This window comes from Talpa europaea, assembly GCF_964194135.1.
Source record: "Talpa europaea genome assembly, chromosome: 10".
NCBI classification, from domain to species: domain Eukaryota; kingdom Metazoa; phylum Chordata; class Mammalia; order Eulipotyphla; family Talpidae; genus Talpa; species Talpa europaea.
In genome coordinates, this window is record NC_140077.1 from 29,771,656 (window position 1) to 29,787,902 (window position 16,247).

A 16,247-nucleotide genomic window follows, 5' to 3' on the forward strand; every position below is an offset into this window, starting at 1 on the left:
CCAAAACTGACAATGAAATAGGTCCATTTTGATGTTGAGTGATAACAGTCTATATGTGAGTATTTTTGTGGTTAAGTGAAGCCGGTGTGAATTTGCATGAATATGTGAGTTAAGTGACCATATTTGTGCAAATTTGTGGGTGTGTGTGAATGTGTATGTATATGCATATGTTTGTGTATTTAAATATGTTTAAGTGCATGTGTATCTGAGTAGTTTTGTGCCTGTGTATGTGTTTATATGTGTATAGGTGTCTATGTAGATGTGTTTAGGAGTTTGTGTCCTTTGGTGTGTATAAATGTTTATGACTGTGTATCTGTGTTTTGTATGTATCCCTGATAATACACAGGCAGGAATGTCCTGAGGGACACGCGCTTCGAGAGGGAAACCTCTCCTGTCATCCTGGCTGGATCTTTGCGCTTGCCGTAGGTCACAGAACAGACCAATGTCATTGATGAGGTCACAGAATGAAGCTATGTTCCTAGTGACCAAGGAGAGCCTAGCAGCCACTTGGGCTGGGGGCCAGTGGAGGGTTTCAGCACAGCCCAAGCCAACTCTCACCAAACAGCTGAAGCACTGAGTCCCCGTGGGCACAGGTATCAAACCATGAAACGCCACTTCATGCACCATAGCGAAAAGCAGTCATCAACAGAAGGGACCACGCTCAGTTTAGCCAGCCCTGAGTCCACAGAGGACAGCCTGGAAGTGAGCTGGCCAGGTATGTCAAAAGAAAGTGTGGAGGGTTAGGTTGGATGGATTCCCCGGGAAGGAGGGAAGGAGGTCCTGGAGGGGTGGATGTGGCATGACCTAAATGCTGTGTTGGCCATAAAAATGAGTAGTGGGTATGAGCAAGGCTGTTGTTCTGAGGGTACAGGAGATGACTTCAGGAGGCATGAGCATGAAAATGTTAATAATCTTGTACACTGGAAAGAACAGAAGTGACATATCAACCCTGTGATTTCGGCAGTGATATATATACATAATACTTTATAATTGACTAAAGTTGATCTAGAATATTTGTACACCACTATAAAAGACGGTAACCAGCAGCTAAGGGGAACATTGACTCTGGGCCAAGTGCCTGGTGCCAGGTCTTACTCCCTCTATCATTTAAACCCTGTAGGCCTCCGTTTCCTAATCTGTCAAATAGGAATCATGGCAATTCAATTTCTCAGGTTGTTTTTTAAAAATATTAAAGGAATTAAAACATAGCAAGCACTTACATGGTGACAGGGATATGGTGAGAATTCAAGGTGAGGGTGAGATGCCCCAAGGGGAAGGTGGGGGGTAAATGATCTGGCCAAAACGCTTGTGTTGCTTTTTAAATTGACTTTATTGAGCCATAATTTACATACACAAACTTCTCCGATGTTAAGTGCATAATGTGAAGGATTTTGACACATGTATATTTGTGTAACCACCAGCAAAATCATCATATATATAACATTTTCATCACCCCCAAATTCCCCCTAGCTTCTGGTGCCCCCTATTTCTTGTCTCTTTCCCTATAGTTTTGCCTTTTCTAGAATATCATCTAAATGGAATCATATATTACATGACCATTTTAACTTGATTTATTTCATTTTGCATAAAGTATTCAAAGATTCATCCATGTTTTACATATAGTAGCTCCTTCCTTTTTTTTTTTGTCACTAAATAGGATTATATTGTAGGGATTCCCAGCTGATGGCCTTCTGGCCGTCAAGTTTTAGCATTTACATTCATACATTTTTTGATCCTTAAATCCTTACTTTATAGATATATTTATTTATGCATTATTTGATCCTTATCCTTGCCCCAGGAGGTAGATGATCATTATCACTATATTATCCCAGAGTTAAGACAAAATGGGCACAAGGAGGTGATGGTATCTGCCGAAGGGTGCCCCAGCCTGAACCTTTTCAGAATTTGGGCTCCTGGAGGTGGTCTGTGGCACTGATTTTTTGGGGGGCACTGATGAAATGTCCTTTCACCTCTCAGGGCCCTTAAAGAGAGAGGAAACGTGTCTGCTGCCCGGGCCCGGCATTTCCCAGGAGGAGGACCTGTATTTCTCCGCCGTCAGGGCTCGGCGGAGGCTGAGCTGGACCAGCTCTCCCACGTCTCAGTCCTCCTCCGAGTACCAGTCCTACTCCCAGTACCAGTCCTGCTGCTCCTGCATGTATGACGACGCGGACGCCCAGCAAAGCGTGTGTGCGCTCTACACCCACGTGCAGACGGTGAAGGGTGTGGCAGTGGCTTGGGAGACAGACACAGGCTTCGAACCCGTGAGCAGGAAGCCCCGCATTCACGAAGCTGAGTTCATCAAGAGGCAGAGGAGAAAAGGCTCCTCCTTTGAGATGGCGTCGAATACCGACCTGCACTGGGACTTGGAAGCCAGCAAGAACAACTGCTGCACAGAGCCTGATGATTCGGAGCTGCCTGGGCCCCTGGACTGCTGCCTGCAGGAGTTGCGGGAACACCCGGACTGGCTGGTCACCACCAACTACGGCTTGCGCTGCGTGGCCTGCTGCCGAGTCTTCCCCACGCTGGAGGCGCTGCTGGAGCACGCCCAGTATGGCATCCAGGAGGGCTTCAGCTGCCAGATCTTTTTTGAGGAGATGCTGGAGAGAAAGCGGGCCCGGGACCAAGAGCAACAGCTGGAGGAGGAGGAGGAGGAACACAACCCTTCGGGTAGTAGTGAATGTTCTAAGCCTCACGCCAAGGTGCCTCAGTCACAGCCACAGAAGCAGTGAGCTGGAGGTGATGCGCCCAGCCCCGTCCTCACCTCCTGCACCTCATTGCTCTCTCTCCAACCCCCAGGACCAGAGCCACCTGGCAGGGAGAGAGGGCGAGGGCCAGGGAAGGACACAAGCAGAACGTAGAGCTGGGAGGGCCATGAAAAAGGAAGGGGAGCAACCCTACCAAAGGGCACAGAATTTCACCCAGAGTCCTCTTCAAAACCTGAATCCAAAGAGCTAGGCTTCAAGTATTTCCTACTGCAGAGGCAAGATCTGAAGCTGGTAAGCCTGTGGCCACAGAATTTTTATTTTTGCTCGTGGATCAAGCAGGTCATGATTCACAGGAGAGCCAACTGCAAATGAAGCTTCAACCCTATTTTTTTCATTGTTAGGAATCCATCATATGCCCTACTTCTATCTCTTATTTTGGTGGGATTAAACTTAAATAACTCAAAGTTTGAGGCAATGACTCATTGAGTAAACCATGCTCTTTAGCTCTTGCCATTTCTGTAGGTTACAGACTAGCACAGACACTAGGTCATAGGTAGGTTCCCAGGAGTAGAGAGGGGGCTGGGTGAGTCCTGCTGACCCCTGAGTTCACATGTTAACTATGCATTGTAAAATGTTGCAATAAAGTTCTTTTTCACCCTCCTATCTACCCCTAGTCCGGGGTACTGCATTCACTGAAGAAAGCACCCTGTGTATTAGGCAAGCTGATGGAGCTCTGATGCCAAACTTCTACCGAAAGGCAGTTGGAACAGGCAGTTACAGGCAAGGGGATAGATCACATGAAAGTGATTTGAGGGGGCTTAGAGGAAGTCCCCTAATCTCATGCTGGTTGATGAAGAGGGAAAACTTTTTGAAAGAGGTGATACAGACGCTGAGAGGACAGTTCAAATTGACTCTTTACCTTGTGACATTTTAGTCACAATCATTGTTTTGGGGGCTGTTCTATAACACTGCAGGAGATTTAGCAGCATCTCTGATCTCTACCGTCCAGATGCCAGTAGCATCCCCTCCTCCATAATTGTGACAATCAAAAATGTCTCCATACATTAACAAGTGTCCCCTGTGAACAAAATCATTCCTTGGTTGAGAATCACTTAGCTAGACAAAAATGAGGATCTTAGAAGGGAATGGCACCATATGTCTGGGCAGTCACCAGCCACTTGAGCTGGCTGGAATGTTGGAGACATTTATCCCCTCATAGGATCCAAAAAATTTTAGTACCTGTGTCCAATCACTGTGCTGTGTGTGAACAAAACAGGCATGGATAAAATAGATTGACTCTCTCTCCCTTTCTATCTCTTTGTCTCTCTGCCTCTGCCTCAGTATCTGTCTACATATCCAAACATACATATATGTGTATATATACACTCATTCATATATATGTATATATAATTATATATATGCAAAATTAGAAATACTTAGGAAACCTTTGCTAACTCCTCCATTACCATTTCTTAGCATTTGCTGTTTCACTCTAGGCCCCAGTGCTATTGTTTCTTTCTTTCCTTAAATGTGTCATGCTTCCATGCCTCAGAGCATTTGCATTTGTTTTCTAAGAAGAATGTAATTCTCTTCTGTGGCTCTTCTGGCTGAACTTCCCTTTGTTCATCTCTTGAGTTTTCAACTTTGTTGCTTTTTCAAAAGGGACTTCCCCAATCACACTGCCTAGTGTAGGCCTCATTTTTAAGTGCAGGTGATTTTAAGAAGAGAAGTAACACGATCAGATTCATGTTTTAAAAATCTCACTCTGGTTGTGTATGGAATTTGGATTTGTACAGTAACAAAAGAAGAAATGACAAAATAGGAAGGTTATTTCAGATGTCCAGGTAATGGACGACGTGGCTTGGATAAAGTTGGCCACAAGACAAGAGGGGGAGGAGTGGAGGCATTCAAGACATATTTGGGAAATAAATTAGAAGACAGGGATGGGCAGATGTGGAGGTGGGGGGTAGGTGGACCCCCAGGTTCCTAGAAGGAGCAAGTGATAGGTAGTTGCACAGTAACTGATATGAGGTACTTTGGAGAAAGATCAGCTGAGTGCATGTATATGTGTGTGCACACACATGCTAACGTGTGTGTGTACATATGTGTGTGTCTGTGCCTGGATGTAGATGTACAGGGCCTGTGTGCTGGGAGCAGGGTGATAAACTGGCCTTTAGGACAAGGCCAGTTCCAAATGTTAATGGCAGGCACATTCAATGAGAGATGTCAAGTGGGAAGTGGTTTATGGTTCAGAACTCAGAAGACAAGCCTGGATTGAAAACATAAATGAGCAAACTAATCTTATATAGAAAGTACCCTATTTAAAACCACAATAGTGGGGATGAGATTAACTAGGGAGCTGGAAGGAGAAATGAGGTGGGGATGCACTTCTTAGGTTTTAAGTGAAAAAAAGAAAACCATTGTTTTGAGATAGGATGAGCAGTATCAAATGCGGGAGAGTGGGAATGAGCAGAGGATGAAACATCTTTCATTTCCCTGAGCACATGGAGATTGCTGACGGCTGAGGTTGGGACAGCTCCCGTTGAGGGGGACAGAGACTGGACAGGCATCAGTCAGGAGTGGGCACAAGACAAGCTGCCAAAGACAAAACAACTCTGCTGGCAAAATCATTTCAAAAGGAGGGCCTCCCTGGTGGTGCAGAAGGTTGAGCATAGCGCTGTGAAGGCTGTGAAGCTGTCATATCCTCTTGCAGTGCGTGTTTAATCCCTGCCGGCCAGGGAGAAACCTGAGTGGCATGGCAGACCTCTCCTGTCTCGCCTGTTGCTCCCCTCAGCAGTGTATTTCACACAACCTGTCTGTTCTGTTCCCCACTCTGTCTCTGGTGAATCCTCTCACCCTCCTGCACAGTTGGCCTGTACCCCGGTTCTTGTATAAATAAATAAATCTTAAAAAAAAATCATTTAAAAAGGAGAGCAATGATGGCTATTGGTGGACAAGATAATTAAAAAAAAAATGATAGAGATGGGAGAGAAACCAATGTGATATGCTAATGGGAATGATCTAGTAGAGAGAGGGAGACTGATAAAGAGAGAAAAAATGGGGAAGTATAAGGAGAGAAGTTAAGAAAATGAGAGAGCGTTGGGTATGTTAACTGTATTTCATGTGTGTGTGTCAGAAGAAGTCTTTGTGGAGTTCCAGTAAAGGGGAGCAGTAGCTGGAAGGTGGGAGTGGGTCTGAAGGAGAATAGGGTCCCTATCTCCTTCCCTCTAAGGGGAGTAGATTTATGTATGAAAATCTGATATCCTGAGGGCAAGCATTGCTCTGAACACGTCCCATATGTTAAGTTATGTAATTCCACAGTCCAATGAAGTGGGTCCTATATTAACCCTGTTTTGTTAGGGAGTAAATTAAGATCTTGCCAAGGTTGTTCAGTTGGTGTACAGTGGAGTCAGGCTTCACACCCAGGCAGCCTGACTCCAGAGCCTGCGCCCCAAACATCACACCGAGAAGATGATTTTAACATAAAGACAGATGCAAGGTGTTTAGAAAAGCAAACATGTCAACTCTACAGGCTGCACTTTCTTAAGATTAAGTAGCAGTAGCTGGAGAGCAGGGAAAGATGATGGGTGTTCAGGACGAATGAAAGATAACTTTTAATGTGGAGGATAACTTTAGCTGACATGGATAGGGAAAGGAGGGGATAAAATTGATCTTAAGGTAGTGACTTGTGCTCTAAACATACCTTAAATTTAGCTGCTCTAACTACTTATTTGTAGTTTAAATACATCCCTTTACAGAGATCTGGGACCTCCATGAAATAAAATGAGTACCAAGGTGAGTAAGGGGTAGCTTTCCAGATGGTTCAAGGAATCTTAAACATTTTAGATTGCTTGAAACCACTTATTTTGGAGGGTTGCTTTAAATCCTTTATTTTCGGGGGGTGGGTGGCGGGAGGGGAGGGATTGGGGTCAGAATGAGGGGGTTGCAATTGTATGGGGAATATAAAAATAAAATTTATTATTAAAAAAATCCTTTATTTTCTTAAGTGATAGAAAAAGAAAAATTATTTTATGAAACTTACAGAAACCTGATAACAAAACTTAACAAAGATGGCACTAAAAAAGTAAACATATGAATCTTATTTGTTTTAGTTAATAGCTAACCAAATTATTTAGTAGAATATGAAAAGAACAAGTCATTACTAAGTTTAGGCCATCTCAAGACTGCAAAGACAGTTAAAATGATTACATTTAGTAATACTTCATACGAAGATCTTGTGATTATCTCAGAACATATTAAAAAGACACATAATATTCAGAAAAAAACCCCTACATTTCTTGCCAACTGTTTTTTAAGCAAGGGTGCCAAAATAATTCAATGGGGTTTCTTCTCAGGGTGATGAAACATTTTGGAAGTAGATAGTGGTGGTTACACAATTTTGTATATACTATAAACCACTAAATTATATGCTTTAACAGACTAAATTATGTGGTGTGCAAAATATATCTAATGAAAAAGATACATGATAAACACAATAATACATTTATAAATTTCTTAGAAACTAAGAACAAATTTTCTTCAGATGATATGGAATATTTATCTCAAAGTAGCAAAAGTTCTGAAATGCTCCCATTTAAATTAGATAATACATGTGCTCCACGACAATTTTTATTTGACATTTCTCTGAAAGTTACAAACTTAATAAGAACTTAATAAGAGATGAAACAGAAATGTTATACATAATAGACAGAAAATTATGCTTTTCTAGAAAAAGATATTACAGCTACCTTGGAAACTCACTGAATTAAGTGAAAAATATTGACAGAGTAATCAAAGGGTTAAAGTATAAATGGATATCAAAAGCTTTCTTATAACTATGACTAGGAAATAATAAATATTGCATTCACAAGATAAACATATTCATGGAAATAATACAACTGCAATGAAATGTCAAAGTGATTCTAATTGATAATTTTTTTATATAATGTGCAGTATTTTTGTCTTCTCTATTCAGCAAGTATAATTTTTATAATAAAAATGTAATAAAACATTTAATGAAGCATTGCTTCAGGTTAAAAATGACTTTGGGGACCTTCCCCATCCACATTTGTGGTCTACAGACCACACTTTGAGAACTCTAGCTCTTAACATTCTAATCCTCGGTCTGTCTGAATTAAATTAGCTTTGATTTAAGAGTGCTTTATAATGGATGAGGACCCAGCCAACTCAAGATAGTTAAATTACCAAGCTCTTTTTGTGGTGTGTCCTCATTTCTTATAAAGGTTGAAAGATGCAAGTGAGAGGGAGATCTTGAGAACTGTGATGGGAGCTCCTCTGAGTAAAGGTAAAGACAGTGCAGTTGGGAAAGATGCCAAGGTCATGCACTAGGGCTCTGAGGGAGAAGGATGCATTTCAGAAGACAAAGATGAGGAAGTTGGTTAAGGCAGACTGAGGAGAGAGAGAAATGGCAGGAGTTAAGGGCAGTGCATTGACTAGGGAACGTGACATCACGAAGGGGAGACCAGGTAGAAGGTTGTGGAGGCAGAGAAGTGTTTTGTTTCAGATCGCAGAATCCTGACCACCCTTTTCTGGGGAGTCAGCTGTATTTGAGGTCCTGTTATGGGCTGACTCATGTCTTTCCCAAATTCAGATGTTTAAGTCTAACCTCTAGTGCCTCAGGATGTGACTATTGGAGAGAACTTTAAAGAGGAACTAATTTACCTTTTAAGAAGTCAGAAAAGTAGGCTCCTAATCTAGTATTAATGTTCTTATAAAAAGAGGAGGTTAGGACACAGACACGCACAGAAGGGAGACCATGTGAAGAGGGAGGGAGAAGCCTGTCAATTACAAGCCAAGGAGAAACCAACCCTGCTTATACCTTGATCTCTGACAGCCCTTGGCCTCCAAAACTGTGAGAAATAAATGTATGTATAAGCCACCCAGCCTGTAGTATCTTGTTACTAAGATCCTAGCAAACAATTACAGATTCTGAAGAGCATCTTTGGTTTCTGGTGGGAAGCCTTCCTGGTCCCAGATCCTTAGGAGAGCAAGCTGACAGTAAGTACTCAATGTTTGTTGATTTATGCTGGAAATGGAATAAATACATTTAGCAACCAGTGGCTGACTTTTGGCAGACACAGAATGGACTTCTGGCCCCGAGTACTCAGAGTGCTTTGGACACTGTTAGTGGGTTTTGCAGAAGGAATCTGGTAAGTATGTGTGGTGTGGGGATTGATTGAGAAAACAGGGTATGTTCTCTTCAATTTTCATCCGAACCTCTCATGCTACCGCTCTCAGTCAAACTCACTGGAAGTCTCCAGGGAAATGAGCTGGGTAATGAGGGGTGATATGGACCTGGGTGTGCTGAGCTGTAGGGAAGAGGAAAGCAGAGGTACATGAAAATGCCATGTCTGGAGTTCAAAGTGTGGCACCAGGAGCCAGATGCTATATGTATACACACACATACACACACACACATACACGTGCAGAGTGTGAATGTGCTGTGTACCTGGCTGGAGGCAGAGCTCAAGCACCAGGAGAGAAGGTCCACAAATGAGGTGAGAACCCCCAACGGAGGACTTGTTGAGAATCTCCTGCTGGATTCCTGCAGAACATCCCAGTGCCCACCCAGGAACTGCTGATCAGAGGTATTATCAGTCTTAGGGGAAAGAGTAAGAATTTCCTATAGCAGTGTTTTGCAAACTTGAGTTACTATCCTCTCAAAGGCCAAGAGCAGTCTTAAAGAGCCTGTGTTGACATAAGTTATTACTGCTAAAACGATGACTTAGTCAACACAAACACATACATTCAAGTTTTTATTTGCATTATAACTATAAAACAAGCTTATAAATTAAATATGAACACAATTATAACAGCAATCAAACTCAGACTAACAAAATTAATTTTATGTGACTGTTGAGCTTGGTGTTTGCAAAACTTACTTGCCTCCTAAGTGAACATGGGACTGAATGTGAGGCAGACTTATCTGGGGCTGTTGGGGTCTCACTGCCACGTGCTGAGATGACACAAATTCCAACTATCGACAGTATGGAGGTGGAAAACCATTGCTCTTGAGGTCACGCTGATTGCCAACCTAAGTCCAAACAAGGGCACCGGTATCAGGAGCCACTGGGTGTTCATAAGTTGCTTATCCAGATAATCCATGTGCATAGAAAATTTTCTATATCTTCCTAAAATTTTAAGAATTCCAATGGGGAGCTGGAGCTTGAAGAGCCCTAGCTAGGGTTGCTCATGGTACCTCTGTTTGAGAAACACAGCTTAGAAATGATCCAATGGAACATCTTGCATCCATCCTACAGATACTCACCCACCACTTCCCACATGTCCAGGGCCTGGGTGCAGGCAGCAGGAGGGACACAAGGAGAGTCAGTGTCTGGCCTTGAGGAGATACAGCTGGTCGTCTGGGTCCTCAGCAATCTCTCCAGGGACTTGAAAGTCCTGTGTCCTTTAGCTTCTGTGCTTTAACACACAAGCCCCTCACCCACTGCTCTGGGACTTTCTCAGTACCCTTGCAGGTTCAGTTCAAGGGTTACCTTCGCTTCAGATGTTTCCAGCAGGACAGGAAGAGGAAGAGGGTGTAGCCTCCATTGTGGTCAGTGATATAGATAACTTGTCCTGTTGATAACCTCTCTTTGATTCCACTCCCTTCCATTTGGAGCCTTCTAGAATCTGAGGAGCATTTCTTTCAGCATCCAGCCTGCAGACTCCCTGACACCAAGTTCACAATCACTGCCAAGGTTGTGGAATGACCCCAACTTATCAGGGTCACCAGTGAGGGTGATTTGGAGAAGCTATCTCATTCTACATGTGCTCTCAGAGGGACACATTTCCTTACCTTTAGGGGGAAACCAGTGCATTCCACACCCCTCCTCCAGTTTGCAGGGAAAAGATGCTGCAGGTTGCATGGAATCTCCACCATGGTGCTTCAAGGGTTTTCCTGCTAGTGGATGGATACATCCTCTGTAACCATGATTTCTTATTTTTTATCCCTTCACCCAAGCTGAAACCGCTTTATCTAGAGTCTGTGGTTGGTTCTCACTCTTTCAATGCTAATTCAAGCATGCAAAGAACTACTTGTAGTTGTAAAATACTTGTGAGCCATGGAGAAGGAAATCTTAAAATTATCATATGAAAGTCCAGAGTGAAAAAATAACACATGAATCTGTTAAACACCTTGGGGGATGGTTTACACTCCCCATAACATACTCTCACCTTGGACCCAGGTTTTAGCAAACTGAAAATGAACAAAGAAGCAGAGACCTCCCCTAATCAGCCTGTCATGTGATGGCAGAACGCAGTTATTTGGGGGGGAACTTGGACTTCTAAGATTCTTTACCTGAGGATAGGTGAATCCAGGTCACTTGAGTAGGGCCTCCATATAAATGTTCACAGGAACCTGCATCAACTTAAATTAGTCTCTAACTCAGAATGCAGTTGGACTTGATAGAACCAACTGATGGACAAATAAGTTGGTAGAGGATGTTCAAATGGTAGGTTTGTGAGTGAGTGGGCAGACCGCAGGTGAAGGCCTTTGCTATGATAGTCCAGAACAAATGATATACTGAATTTCATCTGGGTCATTGACTGTCTTTCCTGGACTGTGTCTTCAGCAAAGATGGTCTAGTAGATTATTTGGGAAGCTGAAAAGTACTCAGGGAGCAAATAGGTGAAAGCAAAACCACGTTATATATTGGAGAACCACAGGAAAAGTACTTTCTAGCCCCAAATCTCCAGCACAACACTAGTTTTGGCAAAGAGAAAGCAAGGCTGGGGGAGGGAGGATATTTTGGTTCAATGCTGACTTGAAAAAGGAGAGACCAATATTTAGAAAGGATGCGAGGAACTGCTTTCTCCAAGTGTGGCCAGCGTGTGTAAAGGGCCCCTTCTACGGTCCCCCAGCTGCGAGAGTAAACTGCAAGCACACAGGTTGAGGCAGGAGGTCACCAGGACACCAAACAGTCCTGCCCCTTCCTTAGCTCCCTGCCCTTGTGCAACTATGTTGACATGCCCTATGTCAACTTCATCTGCAAAACGAAGTTCAGAGAGGTTACACTTGGCAAGGACCCACAACTGCTAATCAGAGTGGGCCCTGGGTCAGCTTTTAGAACCAGTTTGCCTCCTCTGGCATGAAGCCAAGTTCTCAGTTCACCCTCTATGATCGGGTGCTTCTCTCCACCTCATCCCATTGCTCCAAGGCGCCCTCCCCTTAGCAAGGGGATTCAAGGAGATGGCCACCCCAGATCTCATTGCAGTCTTGCGGGTACTCCCTGTGTCCAGTGATCACCTCTCCGAACCCCCCTTTTATTTCATCCGTGCAGTGGGGTGGGATGGGTGGACCGAGACATCCACAGGTGGCTGGGTGACCGGCCGCGCGGGGGCCCTTCCTTGCCCGGTGCGGCGCTAGGCCCCCAGCCGCCAGGGTCCGGCCGGGGCGCGCCGCCCGGGGGCGGGCCGGGGCCGGGCCAGGCGCGGGGCTGGGGGCGGGCGCGGGGCGGGCTGGCGGAGGCCGGCGGGCGGAGGCGCTGCTCCCGCGTCACTGCGCCGGGCGGCGGCGGGGAGATGCGGCTCCTGGCGCTGGCGGCGGCCGTGCTGCTGGCGCGGGCTCCGGCCCCGGGTAAGCGCGGCGGGGCCGGGCGGACGCGCGGGGCGGCCCCGGGACCCCGCGGGTGGGGCGAGGGCGGCCCGCGGCAGGGCGGCCGGGATCGGCGCTCGGGCCTGGCCGGGAGGCCCCGCAGCCTCCGGGCCGCCCCCTCCCCGTCGCGCCCCGGGGCCGGGCTCCGCGCTGCAGCCGTCGCGGCGGGTTCGCTGAGCGCGGCGGCGCCTCCCCGCGGGTCCGCGGCCGCGGGGCTGGGAGCGCGGGCGGCGCCCCCGGTCCTGCTCTGCCCCGGCTCCGGAGCGCCCAGGCGTGTCAGCCCAGCCCCGGTGCCCTTCCCCGGACAGGCCTCGGGGTGGAAGATGTAGGCAGGACCGCGCAGCCCTGCTTGTTTTTTATTTGCTCTTGTCTCCAACAGTCAGGACGGACAACTGCTGGCAGGGCAGTCCCGGCTGCAACTTCCCTTTAAGTCTCTTTGCAGAGGTCCCCAGAAGACCAGCTCCGAAGTGGCTGGATCTGCCCCCGCTGGCCCTTGCGCACTGGGGACTTGGTCGTGGGCATCCGTGATGACCCGGCCGGGGAAGTGTGGTATCCAGAGCTGGCTGAAGTGGGGCCCTTGGTCATAGCACCCCGCTTTAGGGGCCGCCACTGCACACGCGACTGACTTTTCCTTTGGACTTCTGCCCTCACTTCTAAGTTGCTGAAGAATTTTCTCTCTTTATTCCCCAGGGCCCTGCCCATATGCCTCTGGGCTGAAAAGGCTGTCCCTGCTAGAATAATAGTAATAATAAGTTTATCAATGGCTTCTCACATTTCCTGGATGCAGATTGGGTGCCAGGTGTAGGCTACATGTTGTACCATTTAATCACCAAAACACTTTAAAGTAATAATGACCAGCAAATATTTATATATCCAGGTACTTTGCAAACATTAACTCACTTAAGTTTGCACTTAACTCACTTAATAAACTCTGAGAGAAGTGCTATTATATCCTTATTTTGTAGATGAGGAAACTGAGGCACAGCTTCATGAATTGCCTCCCTTTATGTCACAAGGCTTCTATGTGATAGAGCTGGGATTTGAACCTAGGAAGCCTCACTTTAGACTCTGCATATTCTTTTTTTTTTCATTTAAGTTTTATTTTTATATTCCCATGCAATTACAACCCCCTTATTTTGACCACCTTCCCTTCTTTCCCCGCCCCACCATCCCCCATAGAGTGTCTCTGGTTCATAGTTGTTTGTTGATTTTGATATTTTCTTTCTTATAGTTATTCTTTTTCCTGGTCCCTTATTTAAGTTTTCTAGATTCCTGCTATGAGTGAGACCATCCGGTATTTTTCTTTTTCTTTCTGGCTTATTTCACTGAGCATGATCCCTTCCAGCGCCATCCATGTTGCTGCAAATTGCATGTGTTCATCTTTTTTGAATGCTGAGTAATATTCCATGGTGTATATGTACCACATCTTCTTGATCCAGTCATCTATTTTTGGGCATTTGGGTTGTTTCCAAAGCTTAGCTATTGTAAATAGTGCTGCTATAAACATAGGGGTGCAGGTGCTCTTTGGAATGGATGTTTCTGTGTCCTTTGGGTAAATACCTAGGAGTGGAATTGCTGGATCATATGGAAGCTCTATGTTTGGTAGGTCAAGAAATCTCCACACAGCTCTCCATAGTGGTTGGACCAGTTTGCACTCCCACCAACAGTGCAGGAGAGTTCCTTTTTCTCCACACCCTTGCCAACATTTGTTGTTGCTAGTTTTTTTAATATGTGCCATTCTCACTGGTGTGAGATGGTATCTCATGGTAGTTTTGATTTGCATTTCCCTGATTACAAGTGATGTTGAACATTATTTCATATGCCTGTTGGCCATTTGCATTTCCTCTTCAGAGAAGTTTCTTTTTAGCGCTTCTGCCCATTTTTTGACTAGATTATTTTCTTTGTTTTTGTTGAGTCTCATCAGCTCTTTGTAGATTTTTGTGATCAGTCTTTTATCATTAGTGTTGTGTGCAAAAATGTTCTCCCAGTTGGTGGGGTTTCTCTTTGTTTTGGTTATTGTCTCTTTTGCTGTGCAGAAGCTCTTTAATTTGTAGTCCCAGCTGTTTATCTTTGCCTTCACTATAGCTACTTTGGGTGATGTGTCTGTAAAGATGTCTTTGAGGTGCATGTCATGTAGTGTTTCGCCTATATTTCCTTCTATGTATTTTATGGTTTCAGGTCTTATGTCTAGTTCTTTAATCCATTTTGAGTTGGTTTTTGTGCATGGTGTTAGGTAGTAGTCAAGCTTTATTCTTTTGCATGTAGCGACCCAGTTTTCCCAGCACCATTTATTGAACAAATTTTCTTTGCTCCAACGCATATTCTTTGCTCCTTTGTTAAAGATTAGTTGACCATAAATCTGTGGGTTTATTTCTGGATTTTCTATTTGATTCCATTGGTCTGTCTGTTCTTGTGCCAATACCATGCAGTTTTGATGATTATGGCTTTGTAGCATAGTTTGAAGTCTGGGAGTGTGATGCCTCCATTCCCTTCTTTTTTTTTTTCAGGAGAGCTTTGGTTATTCGGGGTTTTTGGTGATTCCATATAAATTTCATCAATAATTGTCCCATTTCTTTGAAGAATGACATTGAAATTTTTATTGGAAAAGCATTGAATCTGTATATTGCTTTTGGTAGGATGGCCATTTTAATAATGTTTGTTCTTCCAATCCATGAGCAGGGGATTAGACTTTGCATATTCTGACTAAGCTGTGCAGCCACTGTTTTGTAAATAGGGGAATTGATACTCAGAGTTAAGTAATTTTGCAAGGGTGAGCCAACTACAAGTGGCAGCACAGATGAGAGTCTGAGGGGAGGGACTTGGATTACAAGTCCAAGACTGGGAAGGGGTTCACCCACTGTCCCCTGGCTACCACTGCAGCAGGGTTTCCAGCGAACCTGAAATCTGTACTGTGAGAAATGCTCCTTGCACAGTTGTTACTGTCTTGATTGACAGTGATGGGCGTTTGACTGGGAGTAGTGGCCCAGGCCAGCTTTGGTGCCTGTGTGGAGTAGCCAGCAGCCATCAGGTGCAAGGGAACACATGGGTCTTCGACCCCAGAGTCCATGACCTCCTTATTAATCATAGCTACTGTCAAAAAGGGTTGTCGAGAGAGGTAAATTTTGGAGGGGATGTCAAGATGTCAAGGACATTCTCATGTTTCCAGCAGACCTCCAGAATCTGGAGAGAAGGAATTCAGGAACCTTTAGAACCAACCCTGGCTGTGCCCAAGGCCACCCTGTGCACAGATAGTGATGACAGCTCCTGCTTACAGGGCACACAATATGTGCCACCCACTTTTCTGAGGGTTTCATCCATAACCCCTCCTCATGATTCCCCATGGAGGGTCTGGACAGAATTCCTTTATACATAAATCTGGACTCTTGACCACTGCCTTGTCTCAATTCTCCATTTTGGAGTCAACTGGCTCCACCTCTTATTTTACAGAAAGACAAACTGAGGGGTGAAATATTTACTGAAAGTCAAGCTGTAATCCAGAGTGGTGGTTGAGAGCTATCTTTGAAGCTCAGTCACCTCAGTTTGAATTTTAGCTTTGCCACTTTCTGTGTGAGCTTGATCATGTGGCTTAGTCCCTCTGGGCCTCAGCCTTTCTAAGTGGGGATGAACACACCATGAAGATAAATTGAGAACATAAATCTAAATTGTTTAGGACAATGGTTGGTATAGAATTTACATCCAGCAAATGGCAGCTTTTATCATAGGTCAAGGCCATGTGTTGGTGCTGGGTGAGAGCTATTTTCAAGTGATGGGCTTTATATGCCTGCATTATCTTAGAGACTAGGTCTGCCAGCACCTCTGCTTGGTATTCCATAAACACCCCTAGAGCTGTGAGTTTTAAAGTAATACAAGTATTCAATATATTTCACAGATTTATTTGGCACAAATTCAGACTATTCTTTTAAATGAGA

The 16,247-nt window shown here is 44.8% G+C and overlaps 2 protein-coding genes across 2 annotated transcripts in view; both read left to right on the forward strand.

Moving 5' to 3' along the window:
• Positions 1-603: 603 nt before the first annotated feature.
• Positions 604-2,729, forward strand: FAM170B (family with sequence similarity 170 member B; the record flags this gene model as incomplete). The annotated part of the gene is made up of 2 exons (XM_084245430.1): positions 604-715; positions 1,978-2,729. The coding sequence occupies 2 exons, from the start codon at positions 604-606 to the stop codon at positions 2,727-2,729; spliced, it is 864 nt and encodes a 287-aa protein (XP_084101556.1).
• A 9,516-nt stretch (positions 2,730-12,245) lies between these two features.
• VSTM4 (V-set and transmembrane domain containing 4) overlaps positions 12,246-16,247 on the forward strand; it is a gene marked incomplete at both ends in the record, with an annotated part of 76,695 nt that continues 72,693 nt past the window's right edge. The window contains one exon of the mRNA XM_084245658.1: positions 12,246-12,300. Coding sequence (XP_084101784.1) covers positions 12,246-12,300 — 55 coding nt within the window. The remainder of the gene's footprint in view (positions 12,301-16,247) is intronic.